Raw genomic sequence first — 15667 nt, forward strand, 5'->3', positions numbered from 1 at the left:
ATGTCTATCTAGCAAGCTTAGAAATGCAGACTCGGGGTATAAAATATACTAACTCAGGGATAAACCGGCCCATAAATTTATTGCCCAGAGGGGAAGCTCGACATTAATAGAGGCAAAAAAGGAACACCAAGAAACTCATTCCTCTCGCGTAAAAAGGGCAAGGTATTGGCATGTCATGCAGCCATGAACCCGAAAATCATTTCTATCTCGGGTATTTTCTATGGACAGATGTAAGTTACAAAAGAAAAGCATATGCTTTTTACATGTACAAGAAACGCACACAACACCCAACCCCTGTGTAATTGAAAAACTGTACATGCTATGTACTTGCAGCCACCTGTAGTCGCCCTGAAGCGCTACCAACCCCAAAATGTTCACACCGTCGTCAAGGACCTGGGACTAACGTGTTTTTCGACTTGTGCGCTAAGAATGTCGCCGGTTGACATGATTTACAGGACCTGACGGAGGAGAAGGAGACGAGGACGGTAGACGGACCAGGGCAGGTTGAGGCGATGGCGCCGCCGTGAGGGCATAGGTGAGCCTTGAAGATGAGCTCTCAATGAGGCCTGCAACTCCAGCAGCGGAAGTCTGTGCATTGGATGGAAGGAACAGATCATGCTTCTGGTCTTTGTAAGCGCTCCATACCTGCGAATAAGAAATCTTAGTGAGTTGGTCCATCAAAAATCTACCTGCGCAAATTTTCATGATCTAATTATATGAACCGCAGAGTTTTGTGGACTCACGTCAGAAGCATTAAGGATTTCTCGAACTTTAGAACAATGTGCTCCTTCCGTTGCAAAAGCATGAAGTACCTGATTAGATGAAACAGAAGATGAGTACGTCAAATATATCAAGCATGCATAAATTTAAAATAGATAAATACCAAAATGCACCCTCTTACAGTATTTAGCCTATTGTACAGGGTCCAACATTTTTCACAAGGAAATATATTAGTAGCTTTCAGGTTCTTCTGAATCAAATATCTTATATATAGTGTTTTAGCTACTCAAGAGTCAAAGAGTAATAAGATTAATGCTCTGAAGACTCAATGACAGGAACTGAAGTTTGTCCAATTTTCAGGTTCAAATAATTCAGGGCATCCCTAAACTCAAGCAACCCAGTACCCAAAGCAAGCATAGACATCATCTATCATATAGCTCCTTATTGTGTGCAACAGCTGCCTAGAGACTGTATATGACCAAACCTTGATTGCACGTAACTGCTCAATGCAATAGCAAGATTTACCTAAAATGCTATCGAGAAGATGATGCTTACCTCCACTGCTAATACACGACCAATTGAAGCCTCTGATTCATTCCACTTCATTTGGTTACAGAGTCCCTGCCTTCCACCAGCTCGCCAGTCGAGAATGCCAAGGAGCACATCAACAAGACCAACCCTGTTAAGATTCAAAGTAAAATACATACCAAAAATTAGTTATTGTAACAGTTGAACATGACTTCAAACAGAACTCGGTTCACTGAAAACAGCAGTTCTCCACTGCGGAGAGTGGTTCCCTGTTTATTGGGGGTAACACGGTTTGCCTATGATCATGATGTACTAAACACTTTCAATGCAATGGTACACAAAGCTTTTGCGTGTTTGAGAAAAAACAAGATGAAGCAAATAGGTGACGGTAGTGGTAGCTCCTGGTTAGGATTTCTTGTCATTAAAAACATCTCAATAATGATGGTTTAATATCTAGACAAAAGGTGTTTTTCCATGTTTAATCAGGAGAACAAAATAGAAATTCATATGTTGTAATTCTTTCATGTCAGAAGAATGGGGTAAAGGCAGATGCTGCAAAGTACCTAATTTTCCAGTTAGAGAAAATAGTTATAATCAACAAGTTCTGATTACAAAGTTTTTCAACATAAATCACTACACGCAAATGTTTTGGAAATTACTATATCCATCATTTAGCGTTGCATGTTTATGCAAGCCTGTTGTTTAAATAATGTAGAGCACCAAAGGCATTGAAAAGTGTTTTTGAAGGCTACTTCAAACTTTACAAAATCAGCTGAGATATTTGGAAAATGATATATTCTATTTTAGATTTAAAGACAGATAGATAGTTATGTAGGAAGTTGGAGCAGCTTACTTTAACCCCTGTGCAACAAGCGCATCTCTGGCGCGATTACCAGCGCCAACGACACGCTTTAGTGTCTCTAACGCCAGTATACTTCCACCTTGCCATCCAATTGCTTTCATAAGCAGTGCAACAACCTGCAAGGCAGTTAACAAATAGAACATCATGATGAGCCTTTAGATGAAATTCATGAAAATATGTGATACTGTCAATCATATTGGACTTGCTCTTTTGGTTTCTCTCCATTAAGTTCTGCAAAATAATATACTTCCCATGCTATAAAGGCAAACATGCTTCAAATTTAAGTAGTAAATTATTATTGTTGTTTCAAGATACCATAGCTACTGAAAAATTGTAACATGCAAGAAAAGGATTGCACAGGCATAATTTATTTAAATGCCAAGGTTCACAATGAATTTAGTATTATCAAGCTTTGTCACAAAAATTCTTTAGATCAAATCAAATCAGTGGGCATGTTGATGCATCAGCAAAGATGCTCGAAAAAGTTCAATATGCAATATATATCCCTAAAATAGTTATAACAAATACAAATAAGGTTATAATTCTATACCTGAGGAGTTCCTGCACTCGTTGCTGCCATAGCTTCAGCACAAGTTGTGCTAGACGCCAACTGATGCAGTACTCGCAAACAACTAAGGCGAACCCGCTCTTGTGGAGTCTGCACTGTGGTCTCAGGAGCATTATCAGAGTTTTCATGCTCAATAGGTTCTGCTTGCGATCTACTTGTGTCCTGCCCAGATGCCATAGTGTCCCTTCTTCCCTCATAAGCCATAGCTGCAACCAGCTTTGGAACATAGCCTAGGTAACCAACATGGTCTGCAAGTGCCGGGTGAACACGCAACAAGGAAACAAGTGCAGCAGAAAGCAGCAAAGGAAGTTCTGGATCAACAGCATTTGCTTCATAGTGGGTAGCAGCAACTGAGGAAACATACTGATCTAGCAGCCCTTCAAGGAATCTTTTAGGGTTTCTCAGTGGAAACTTGGGATCCTTTAGGAAGAGTCTCACATAAATTCCACCAACCTGAAATTTGCACAGCATGATAACACATTAACAAAGCCAATGTTAAATGCAGATATCAGGATAATTAAAGAAGAAGCACTACCTGTGGTTCATCCTTCATTACATGTTGTCCAGATGCTTGTTCCGGCACATCCCAATCAACAAGGCGTCCTTTCATCTGCTCTTGATAGAGGTCTGCCGCCATCGTAGACAGCTGCGCAGAAAGAGAAGCTGCCATTGCAGGTGTCCATACAAGTTCAGGAGTTTCTGTCGTCTGTTCAAGAGACGAAACGACAGCTTCACCAGGTCCATCTCTAATTGCAGAAACCAAACCATCAGGCAAGAATCTAGCAAGTGTGATGGCCACTCTAGGACCATGCATTGGCTGCCCAGCAAGTTTGCCCAATAAGGATGCAGCTGCAGCTCTTTGCTGCATAGGGATTTCCTCTACATGATATAAAAGAAGTGAGTAATATGCTGCACACAATTAGATCTCTAAACTAGTGGGAGTAAACATAAAAAAATCAATGCGAACGTCAAGCAGTTAAAAATAGGTACTATGATAAACACACAAGGAACTTTACTTGTGGTGGATCAGTGTACTATAGTGGTAAGAAGTTCCAACTACAATTAGAAATTCAATTAATTAAACATACTATTATGCGTGAAACAACAGCTATTACCAGCAAAACAGCAAGAGCATGAAGAATGTTAGACATGTAAAATACACTTTAATATCAGAAATGGCAATATCCAGCTTCATACAAATATCTAAATATAGCAAAAAAACATGTGAAAGTAGAGATCGTCACCTTGAAGTGGTAAGATAAGTTCGAGAATGTACACTACACCACCATGCTTGGCAGCAGCCCAAGCCAACTCTGGTCTACTTGCCAAAGAATAGAGCACAGCAAGTGCTCCCTCCCTGCAAGAAGGATTGCAGTGGAGTATCTGAAATAGCAAAATGAGACTCGTCCTTTCTGCAACCATGGCCTCCAAACAAGGAGCATGCTTTGTCAAGAGAGAAAGAACACTTAAACAAATTTGTGGGATATTGCTTTCAGGAGGGACAGGCAGCGCAAGGCATTCAAAGAGAGGTGTCAATCGTTCCTTGGAAGCAAAAACGGCAGCCAAGCCCGGATTACTTGTCAGAAGATTCTGCAGCAAGAAAGAGTGAAACACAAGTCAAAACATGTGCAGCGTACACAAAACACTGAGAAACTTGTTCCACAGGAGTACCTGAAGCGATGTTAATCCACTTCTGAGGTTCATAATCACTTCACAGTCTACACCAGTTTCATCTTTGCTGTCTTTTTCATACAAATTATTCTCTCTTCCTTCATTGGCTGAGTCACTGGCTTCACCATTTTCCGTAGATGTATCAATCACCGAATCATGTTCATGCATCATGTTTTCCTCCGAATTTATGGAATTCCACTTTTGTACTAACCCTGCTATAAACTTAAGCAGAGCAATGCAAAAGCCTTCCTGGTCACTTATTTCATAATCTGGCTGATTGTTGTAAACCCTCAAGTAGACATCACCAACATTCAATTCTTTTGACAAAGCTTGATAGGTGAAAGACTGTGATTCTGTCAAATCGTACGAACCATCAGGACCTTGACTAGTTCGCTGCTCATCTACAAATTTGAGGAGCTCTCCTCTGGTTGAAGAATTCCATATAATCTACAACAAGAAGGAAATTTTCTTAAGCTAAAAATCATCTCCACACATACAACTAAACAGTAGTAGATTACTGCGCAACAATCTCTGATGTACAAGATACATATGTACAAAAGATATACATTCAGTAACGAAATTCTGGCAAATGTTCTGGCAGGGAATAATTATAATACAATTGAAAACAGGCATATAAGGATAATATACAATTGAAAACAGAACCTGATACCTCTGGTGACTCCAAGTTTGAATTCAGATTCGATAATAGCTCTTTGGGTGGGTAGTTTCTCAGCATATCAGCAAGCCTGGGAGTAAGAAGTGCTCTTAGTGTATTGAAAGCAGGAAGGTTAGATGGGCTTGATATTCCGTCACCACCAAGACCACAAAGCTTTGACAAAGCTTGAGCTGTATGTATTGCATGAAGATTTTTGGCAATCTGCACCCTTGCCCCAACACCATGTGATTCATTTGTCTCATTCTCCTCTGCTGTCGAATCGTATTGAAGCAGTAAGGGCAAGACAAACCTGCAAATACATTTGAATTGGATGTGTCACTCACATAGCTTTGCAGTTTTCCTACCTTTTCTGTTGCCAATGCATATGCCATTTTGATTTAGCCAAAAGAAATCGAATGTAATATGTACAGAAGAATTTGTTCAGTACTAACTCCATGTTAATGTAGCTTTTTTCCATTAGGAGAAAGGGGGGATCATGTTATTATAGTAATAGCAAAAGGATGGCAGGGCAGTACCATAAAAAGCCAGCTGCTAGAAGAGCATTTTGTAGTTCAGATGAAACTGAAACATTAGCAGCTGTCTGCAGAGCAGCATCCACAGCCGAGGGAACAAATTCAAGTTCTGTACAGTGCACAATGTCCTCAACAAGGCCACCAAACTTAAGAATCTCAAGTCTTCCTGACTCAAACTGGCTGAGCACTGAGAATGTGTGCATTATGTTGGTGACTATTCTTGCTGCTGGTTCATGTGCCGGAGTTGTTGGCTGAACGATGCCCATGCAACGTGAAAGCAGTGTTGCCAACAATGGGATACCACTGTCTCGTATAAGCTCTTCTCCATTTAATGATGATGATGCACATCTGGCAGAGTATGAGAACAATACAAGAAAAAGGATACGCACTAAATTAAACAGTTCCCGTAAAAAAAAAGAAAAAAAAATAGTTAAACTGAGTTTATTTTAGCTTACGTCAGCCAAATTAGCTCTGAAGCGGCTATCAAAAGAGGGGCCCTGTCAGATGAAAGAAAATTGCTATCATCCTTGTCTACAGTAACTGCATTTAGCAACATAGGATAGCCAGCATATTTGAATGGTTCCAAGACATGTCCATATCTCTTGTACAAGATGCACTGTGCCTTAAGCAACAGTATCAGCCTCCAGACCTGTGGTCCCTGCAATCCTTGCATACTTGCCTACATGTATAGATAGTAGATTCACAGTAAATATCCTCAAAAGGACTCAATGTCAATAGTCAGCAATGTGGGGATAATCTTAACAATACTCAATATTTCTGCACATGCTCCAATTTTCCTTGCACTAATTTGTGATACGCACAAAAGAAATCTTCCCGTACTGTTACCCGATAAATGAAAAAGGACGGACCAGTTTTAATAGAATAGGAAACAAAAAGGCAAAGCATGGAGAACGGCTTAGACAAAATTCTTCAAGAAATGCTTTTCCATAAAAAAATTTAGAGATTTTCATAGGACAAAACTTAAGCTGATGGAAAAATAAACACCTTATATTCTTCCTTAAAAAGGATAACATAAGATTTACTACACTCATTTTACACTGTTAGCAATTATCCTCCCCAAGAAATTAGTCCAAAAATAATCCAGTTATAGCATGCCTAACTCCATATGACTAAGGCATTCATCTTTTCATTTAGCGTGCGTCCCATTAAATTAAACAAACAAATCAAACATCCAAAAGGTGGCATGGTATCAAAAGACATAGGAACTATGAAGTACCTGCAATCGCTCGTAAGCCTTTTGTACAGCAACAAATTTTTCTCTTCCCTCAGGGTTCTTGTCTGGATGGTATTTTATTGCCAGCTTCCGATATTGGCGCTTAAGCTTCTCTTCATCAATGTTTTCAATATTTTTTGCCAAATTGACCAAATTTATCTCGGACGACTTCTTGCTACTACCATTCTCACCGATTACAAGATCATCAAGAGTAATCTCCAGTATCTTGCAGGCTTCTTCTTCAGACAAATCCATTGGACGGCGAGTTAACTCTTCACGCCACATTGCCAGTAATGACTGTAAGAACTCTACGTGTTCAACAATGGGCCAGTTGGGAAACCTGATATCATCACATAGATTCCGTAGGTAGTAACGATGGCACCACATCTCATCCTTCAGATTCGGGTAGGTCACAGGTGGCATAGGAGCATAATCATACAATGAATGGCAATGCTGAGCCAATTTCTGAGAAAAATCACCCAGATGCTGCAGAACCTGAAACTCAAATGGAATGCGCAACAGTATTTGAAAGTGAGATTATAATGCAAATAATTCAAAAAAGAAGTCTTCAAAGTAGCAATGAAGTACCTGACGGATAAGATGTTCTGCCCTCATCTTGTGGGTCCATATAATTTCTGGTGTGTCAGAATCAGACACCATTGCGGCAGCAAAAGCAGAAGGGCCACTGCGTTCCAAGACATACAACAATGATTCTGGGAGCAGGCCACCTAGTACACTACGCTTTGCCAAAGGCAATGATGAAGATACGGCTGCCTCTTCACCACCATGAAAGGCTTGATGAGTATGTGTGGCTGAAAAAAGTTGTGCGATTGATAGGAGATTTGAACCTGGGTATGCCAATGCAAAGTAGAAGGCACCGGTACTATATAATCGAATCATAGCTTTGGGGTTTCTTGTGACAATAGCCTTAAGCAAAGAGGCAGATACTTCAACAATGCTTGGTTCCCCAGTAAGGATGGCCTATAAAAAAAAATGCACTTTTTGGTCAGTGTTTGATTGATTAAATTATTCCAAAAGGCACGAGAAATGAGTCATAGTAACAGAATATCTAATAAGTTACAATTTAGCACGGGATAAAGTGTGAGTTTTACTAGTATCAACAACAGATTATCATAAACACAACCGCTATATTGTTAACGGTGATAAGTTGCTAACAGGTTTACCAGTGACTTACAATTCATGGAACTTTTAGGGGATTGTTACTTCATCAGCACATACTATTGCTTAAGTTCTGTTTATCAGATGTTCCTATATGTATCCTAGTTGTGAACTAAGGGTTATGTTAGTGGTATTTAACAGAATAAAAGCCCATGTCATGCACATGTATGATATACTAGAAAAATAAACAGGATAACTACGAAGTAGTTTCTGCTGATGAGGAATACAACAAACTTGAGGCTATAGAGCACCTGGGCAACATGAGGAAGGCATCTTGGACTTGACAATATACGTTTCACCATAGGAGTTGGGGTAACTATCTCACCCGCATCATCAAGATCAGAATGTGCAGACGCCATACTATGCAATATAGACAATGCAGCATCCCCAATCTGTTAACAGAAAACATTTTTCACGAGTCAACGACACTAGAAAAATTACATGTGGGTGCGTGTGCACATGATCACAAAGCTGCAGACTGAATACCTGAGTAGAAGTCAGAACAGGTGTTCTAACAGAAAGTGCCCAACGCAACTCCCGGATGTCACGTAATCTTTTCCAGTCAGACATACTGGAAGCCCAACATTTTGTTGTCCAATCAATTGACTTTTTTGACCACAGCCTTCTAATAGCATCCTTTTCAAGTGGGCCAACTTTTGTACCATCTTTGTCAATATACATCCACTCTTTCGAAGGTTCCATAAATGCGGTTGATGCAATGAGATTAGACTGCAGAGGAATAGCTGTCCGCTCAGATGCTTCATGAGCGACAGTTAACAAATCAACAGCCAAAACACAGCCTCCCACAAGAACACACGCTTCAACATTTGAAAGATCATTCATGAAGGCCTACAAGAACAGGGGAAACAAAGTAAAATTTATCAGCATGCAAAGACATGTCACATCAGCAAAAACATATTAATGATTGGCTTCGATAACATTGTAAAAATTATGTTCCACAGGTAGAAAGGGATTTATGGATGACATTGATATATAACTGACAGTACATCCATGTGAACAAAGCTCATTGTTGTTTTCATATCTACTATATCTTAAATTCTTATGCCATCTTACCAGATGATAAAATGGGGAGAGGGGGAATCAAAATTAAACCGGAAGTTATAGTATAGCGCAACTAACCTTTAACAGAAGTAGCAATCGGTGCCTTAAAGCCCTATCATCGGTTCTGTCTAAGAGAACTGTAATATGTGCTGTGCCATCAAAAGGCCCAATAACTTTGTAATGTTGTTCATAAACTATAGCCATTGCCCTTGAGCAAAGATCTCTTACTGACGAACCTCCACCTCCACCAAAGCCATCTAATCTTCCCATGTCACACCAATCATCAGATGAACCCAGTTCATCAGGAACTGCACCATCCACAGTGAGACCAATATCTGCATCACACAAGAAACGATGGTATAGAGCTCTAAAAAAAGCAACAGGGTCACGTAGTGGAAAATCCTGTGCTCGGTAGTTGCTTCCACTTTCAAGCAGCAACCTCAAGTAATATTGCCCCACACAGACTTCTTTCGACAAGCTAGGGTAGCTAACCAAAAATTCAGCATAATTCCAGGAAATTCGCGGTAAAGTGTCACTACTACCATCATCCTCACTGACTGAACTTCCAGGGACAATATCATCTGTTCTTTCTTTTTCAACATCAAGGTTATGAACTTCAGTTTGCAATGCTTCCCTTAATTCTTGTCTTGTGCGTTCGTTCCAGATCAAATCTGCTCTATTGTGATCTAGACCGAACGCTCTCCAAAATCCATACCAGTTACACAGTAGCCTGCCAGATCCCACAGGAGTGTTTTCCACCACAACCTGTGCAGGAACTGAGAAATCTGAATGTGACGACTCAATAAGGTCACCATTGGCAGTGGAGTCCACCGAATAAGGGTGTGAATTCAGCTGTGGTATTCCAAGTTGATGATTTTCAGGAACAGCCTCAGGTACAGCACCATGTGGAACTGCACGAGAAGGGTCAATACTTGTAGGAGGAGAGAGGGCATGGGCAGTTGAGTACTGACTGACATGCCTCTGATGGACATCCGCTCCTCCATAAGGACTTACACTGGCGTGCCTGAAGAAATCTCCATCATCCACACTATTTGGGGGCATTCCTTGTTCTGGTGTTTCCGTACTCTTACCACCAAGAGCCCTCCTCTGCTGAAGTATTCGCCTCTGCCTTCTGCTTAGTGGTACTTCGTCATACTGGTTCTGAGAATCTTCATCTGACCTCGTATGAAGATAAGCAACAAGTCCAGGAGGAAGTATTCTTGACAGCAAATCCAGCGCAGGTTGGTAAGAATCAGCCCACAGAGCAACAAGCTGCCGACTAACATCACGCCGCTCACCAGCAGGGAAGAAGAAAGCATTTAGCAAATGCCTGAGAAGCGCACCATCCTTCAAGGCAGCATCGCGCATGGACTCCGCTGCTATTGCATCTTCCTCGGCAATTGTACGCATAATAACAGAAATGGTCTCTCTTACACTTTCAGCAGGGTGTGCAAATAATGCAAACAATCGACGGCGTAAACCAGCAACTTGACGTAATAACTCAACAAATGTAGCATGCTGGGTTGTTTCACCATGGGGATCACAAAGCATAGCCTCAAGGATTTCCACAACAGACAGAGAAAGTAATGGTGAAACAGATAATGGCTTCAATCTGCTAACAAGGACTGGAACATAGATCGGTTGTGCAAAGAGTACAGACTTAGCATGCATGTAAGTAGCATGGGACTCTCCCCTTGTATCCATCAACATCGATGTATCACCAGGACCACCACCAATTAGCATAGCCACAAGCCCTGCAGCCTCAGCTGCCACTCCCTCTGAGCCATTCCTAAGCAAACCCATTATTCTCCCAACAGCAACAGGAAATGCCATCACATGTGATGACACACTTCTTGATGTAAGTAGCCTTCGTAAGCATGCAACGAAACCCATTATTGTAGCTGCTGCTTTTGGTGATGGTGGTGGAAGAGGAGGAGCATCCGCAGGAAGGTTTTGTGGTGTGGCTGGAAGAAGACTAATTAAAGCCATTAGGACCACCTCAGGCACTTCAATGTTGATGGGTACTCCAGTATATGGTACGCATGCATTAAATTCCCTTATTCTACGCCATAATCTGATTTTTGCTCCAGGAATAGTGTCAGATGAAGCTACAGCCTCTTTTGCAACTGCAGCTAAATGTTTTATGTACATGTTAGCAGCTTCCATATCAACAGCGGCATGATGGGGTATCTGAAGATTGGAGGCCCCACAAGGTGGATCTATACGATGACCAGGCATAGTCAACCTTGGCAGCACTGGAATTGCACACTGCCTCTGCAAGCAACAAGGATATTAAAATTTTAAATAAAATGAACGTAAGACCTCACACAGATCAAGATGAGCATAGTAGACAAACACATGCAAGACGAGCATCAACTAATAAGAAAGGAAGCGTGAATCATGCTATGCATTTTAAGTGTGTGATATTGATATGCTACAGGAGTGGAACTGTAGAAGAAATTCATGTTATGGTCACAAGAAAGATCAATCAAAATAATACAAAACAGAGCCACAAGACAGTTCAATTGTTTCAATATGTAGTAAGTAATTATGCAGTCCTTGGAGCGATTTATCTCATGTAACACTATACCACATTAGGTCATCAACAACTATTCACTAAATATAGGACATGTGAAAAATTGCACTATGGTACTGAGATTAAGTGAACAAATTATGATGGGGCCAGATAAGGTACTTATCCAGATGTTAAATCATCGCACTTCTAGTGCATAGCAAGCACTTTGGTGTTTGCACTTCAGTAATTACTAACATCTAAGCTGTATATTGTGTATATATAGGAGACACATATGAAGCTGTACTCCCCACACAGCTGTTCAGGCACAACTGAAGATAGTGACTGGAACCACAAACTAAATTCTAACCAGGAGATATCTCTTTATTGTTTGTTGAAAAGACTTATGTGCTAAAAGTGCATGTGAGACACTACACGCTTGCTAAGCAGTAAGCACCACAAAACTGAGTACTGAAATATATCAGTGTAGACACGGTATCATTTTCTGCCTCCACAAAACAACATATCAACTCCATGTTAACATCAAGTGGTGCAAAGTTGAGAAAGATCAAAGAAGTGATACCTGCGTTTGTAAAACATCAAGAACTGTTGCAATTAAGTTATCACGGGACGTACTTGCATATACCTGAGTGAGAAGCAACACAACAATTAGAACGTGTTCCTGGCATTGCATAGAACCATTATTGCATACTTACATGAATTGGGCAACCATCATTGAATTCAAATGCAAACATCTGTGGCTCTTCAGCAAATCGTACAAGAGCACTTACTGCTGAGAGAGGTCGGACAATGGTAGCCTGGAAAATAAGGTACAGTGCAAGCAAGTAAGAGACCTAAGATACGAAAGTTATAACATTAAGAAGAAACAGAAAGATATCCACAGTTGATGCAGGTGCCCTTAGACCTTGTACTCAAGACTACCATTTCTTGAAAGTTGAATTTCCAATTGCAGGATAGTTGCACCATGTGTGTATGCTATAAAAGTATCAGTGTGAATGATTTATACAAAAATGAGGGGGGGAAAGCCTACCTCGTAATTCTCAGGGCGTCTTTCGACAAGTGATGTGTTTGTAAGAACGAGCTGTCGAGAAACAGAATCGCCCTGTTCTCCAAGTCCTCCCCGTGGTCCAATACCCAAACTCAAGCTCTCAATACAAGCAGTGCCATGTGCAGCAGGACGTAATCTTATTACTGACCATTCTCCATGTCGAGTTTCAGCAGCTCCAACTGCCTCATTAGCTAAATTGAAAATCAAATGAGATGATAGTCACAAGCAACATAGAGATCATCAATTTAAGTTTTATTTCTTTGTTGCATAGTAGGTTTGATGGCATGGCAGATACACTTGAAACTAGTGCGTGAGATAAATGTGAATTTATCGACCAGTCTGCAACTTGGTAATTTTCATACTGAGACCGAGAATAATGCATTGAAGCTGTATATAAGTAAATGTATGTGCAGCCTTATCATCATCACATATTCACCTAAAAATCTATCAGTCCGTTCCGAATTATAAGATGTTCTAGCTTTTTCAAATCGTATGTATCTAGACACATTTCAGTGTGTCTATTCACTCACTTCAGTCCGTATGTATCCAGATTGAAACATCCAAAACATCTTAGAATTCGGAACGGACGGAATACTCAACATCCCTGACAAAACGACAGCACAAGTAAAATTCTTCATCGAGATACAATGTTTACCTCTCCTTGCTATAAAGTCAGCAGCTGTCATTGACTGTGAATTGTCCACGGAGAGAGATAACCCAACCGATGACTTGGCAGTTTTTGTCTAAAAGATAGCCAACATTAGGACGATACATCAACTTGTAACAGGCAAAGAAGCAACTAACGAAGAGGAAAACAGAAGGGTGTACCAAATATGATATAATCACAGTGTTCGTACTGCCTGATGCAGCCATAAATGCTTTCGATTTCCTTCCATAAAGAGGGCATAGTACAAAGCCTCCACCTTCAGCATTCCTCCTCCCGTAGCTATCCCCCAGGAGCAAGATAGCAGGAGAATCCATATCTCTAAAGTCCAAGCACCAGCGCAGATTACCAGAATGTACTTCGAGGAGCTCAATTCCCAACGAAGTGACCTTAATTTTCTACATAATGTTTTTCAATACCGGTAACCAAGGTATTAGATGTTAAACAACTTATGATTACAAAAACAGTAGATTCCTCTGAAAGAGCGTAGTGTGAGTAAATGACAGAAGAGGTGCTCTACAATCAGCTGCCCATCTAACAATGCAGCAGTGCAGTGATGGTCATTCATTTGTATTAGCTACTTGAATGCTTAGTTTCAGCAAGTATTGCAGGCTTGCGACTAGCCATTTATTCTAGCACAGTTTAAAAAAATTGGCATTCACTTCTTAATTGTCCATAAATGGAGATATTAAAACCAATTGCGCAATAAATAGTATTATACAAGTATGCTTCCCCATTTTGTACTTCCCCTGCTGTTAGTAGCTTTGTAAACTAAGTTTGGCACAGAAAAGACGGAAGTATATGACACAATGTGAAGACCATTTGTTTTGATTTCCTTTATCTTTGTAGCTTTATAAACCAAGTCCCGTGTCAAAAACAAAACAAAAAAAACTGACACAACTGATTATCAGCAAGGATTTTACTACCAGGATAGCTGCAAACAGCAAATTATTTGGTTGCAGCGCAGATCTAAGAGACTGTACTCTGCTCAATCCCACCTCATTTTGCTAAATAGACAAATTCTCTGGCTAGTTAACTGATGCATCCCTTTAGATATAAATTTTCAGTAATGCAGTTATTAGTAGTATATACCCAAAAGCTGGGTTGGATTAGCACAAAAGTATATGTGATGTTAGAGTCCAACCATGTATTATTATTACGAAAAAATAGTAGAACAGCTGAATAGTACGCAGGAGATAAGATAGGGAAGGCGTGATGGGGCAAGCGTGAAGAACTTACGAAGGGTGCCCACTCTTGGGTGCGACGGCGGAGGTGGAGAACGGGGAACTCCACAACCGGGTGCACGGGCCGCAGGCGGTGGAGCTCAGTGAGGATCCCGGCGCGAAGCGGCGAGGAGAAGCGCATGGCCTTGAACTTGCCCTTGCCGTCAGTGCGGACACTGAGCGTGAACTCATTGGCGTTGGAGTCGGGCGCAGCGCGGTCGAATTCGGCGCCGAAATCATACGAGTTGGTGACGGCGAGCGTGCCAGGGTCGAGCGTGACGACGCCCGAGGCCTCGATGCATAGGATCCGGCGGTACCTCCCGCGCCACGAGTGCTTGACGACGAAGTACCTGGCGAGGTACTCGGGCTCCTCGGTGACGGCGGAGGAGGAGGCGTCGGCCCCGGCCGCGGGCGGCGGGGCCGAGGCGGTGTGGCGGCTGGCGAAGTCCATGTCCTCTAGGAGGCCGCGGCGGCGGGCATTAGGTTTCCGCCAGGGGAGCGGGAGCTGGAAGAAGGGGGGTGGTTGCGCCTGCGCCGCCGGGGAGTGGCGGGAGTGATTCGCCCCCAGCGCGGCCGATCTGGGCGACGAGATCCCCTCGCCCCGACGATCCTGCCCGCGCGCCGATCGCCGGAGACCGATAGGGTGGTCGGAGATTGAGAGTTCCTTGTCTTTTCGCTGGCGTCTGATTGATTTCCGTTGAATTGATTTGGCTTTTTGTCCATTAATTTTGTGCTTTTGTTGGAGAGGAGCTGTACTACCTTCCCTTCTCGTTTTTCCAAGGCCGTAACAAAATCATCGTCGGATCGTGCAACGAGAGGTCACTCGACCCACCTGACAAGTTCTCTCCATTGTCCACATCAAATTTAATTATTATTTTTAAATACTATAAAACTAATAAACATGCCTTTCCTCAACTTTTTTTAAGGGAAATCGCGAGCTTTATTAATCATAAAACACACAATCAGCCTCTAGGCTGTGAACTGAAAAAGACGGAGGCTCAACCCAAGAAAGTGTCCGTTCCTGTAAACTCACAAATTTTGCGCAAGAATGAGCCGCTTGGTTAGCCTCGCAACGGGCATGAACAACATTAAACGAAATAAAAGACAAACTAAGCTTGCTAATTTCTTCTAAGACTAGTCTAATCACAGAACGAACAGCTTCTGCCAGCGATGAACTAGAACCTCGC

General features: G+C 41.6%; 1 protein-coding gene across 1 annotated transcript; it reads right to left on the reverse strand.

The window, feature by feature from the left end:
- Positions 1–121: 121 nt before the first annotated feature.
- LOC127311287 (dnaJ homolog subfamily C GRV2) lies at positions 122–15235 on the reverse strand. Its single transcript, XM_051341695.2, has 22 exons — positions 14497–15235; positions 13422–13655; positions 13249–13336; positions 12576–12784; positions 12241–12342; positions 12108–12170; positions 9091–11286; positions 8437–8799; positions 8202–8342; positions 7360–7752; positions 6775–7266; positions 5993–6216; positions 5541–5885; positions 5020–5314; positions 4350–4796; positions 3923–4268; positions 3214–3557; positions 2661–3131; positions 2102–2226; positions 1276–1399; positions 744–812; positions 122–645 (listed from the first exon to the last, which is right to left on the reverse strand). The coding sequence occupies exons 1-22, from the start codon at positions 14929–14931 to the stop codon at positions 424–426; spliced, it is 7728 nt and encodes a 2575-aa protein (XP_051197655.1). The 5' UTR covers positions 14932–15235; the 3' UTR covers positions 122–423.
- Positions 15236–15667: the final 432 nt, after the last annotated feature.

The sequence above is a fragment of the Lolium perenne genome, chromosome 1, assembly GCF_019359855.2.
Source record: "Lolium perenne isolate Kyuss_39 chromosome 1, Kyuss_2.0, whole genome shotgun sequence".
NCBI classification, from domain to species: domain Eukaryota; kingdom Viridiplantae; phylum Streptophyta; class Magnoliopsida; order Poales; family Poaceae; genus Lolium; species Lolium perenne.

What these genes read in the sequence shown, in the direction of transcription:
- LOC127311287 (XM_051341695.2), bottom strand. Translation starts at nt 14,931, where the DNA reads ATGGACTTCGCCAGCCGCCACACCGCCTCGGCCCCGCCGCCCGCGGCC. An exon ending in CTAGCAGCTGGCTTTTTATG is followed by an intron (nt 5,315 to 5,540) that starts GTACTGCCCTGC and finishes ATGTATTTGCAG; the next exon opens with GTTTGTCTTGCCCTTACTGC. An exon ending in ACTTATCTTACCACTTCAAG is followed by an intron (nt 3,558 to 3,922) that starts GTGACGATCTCT and finishes TATATCATGTAG; the next exon opens with AGGAAATCCCTATGCAGCAA.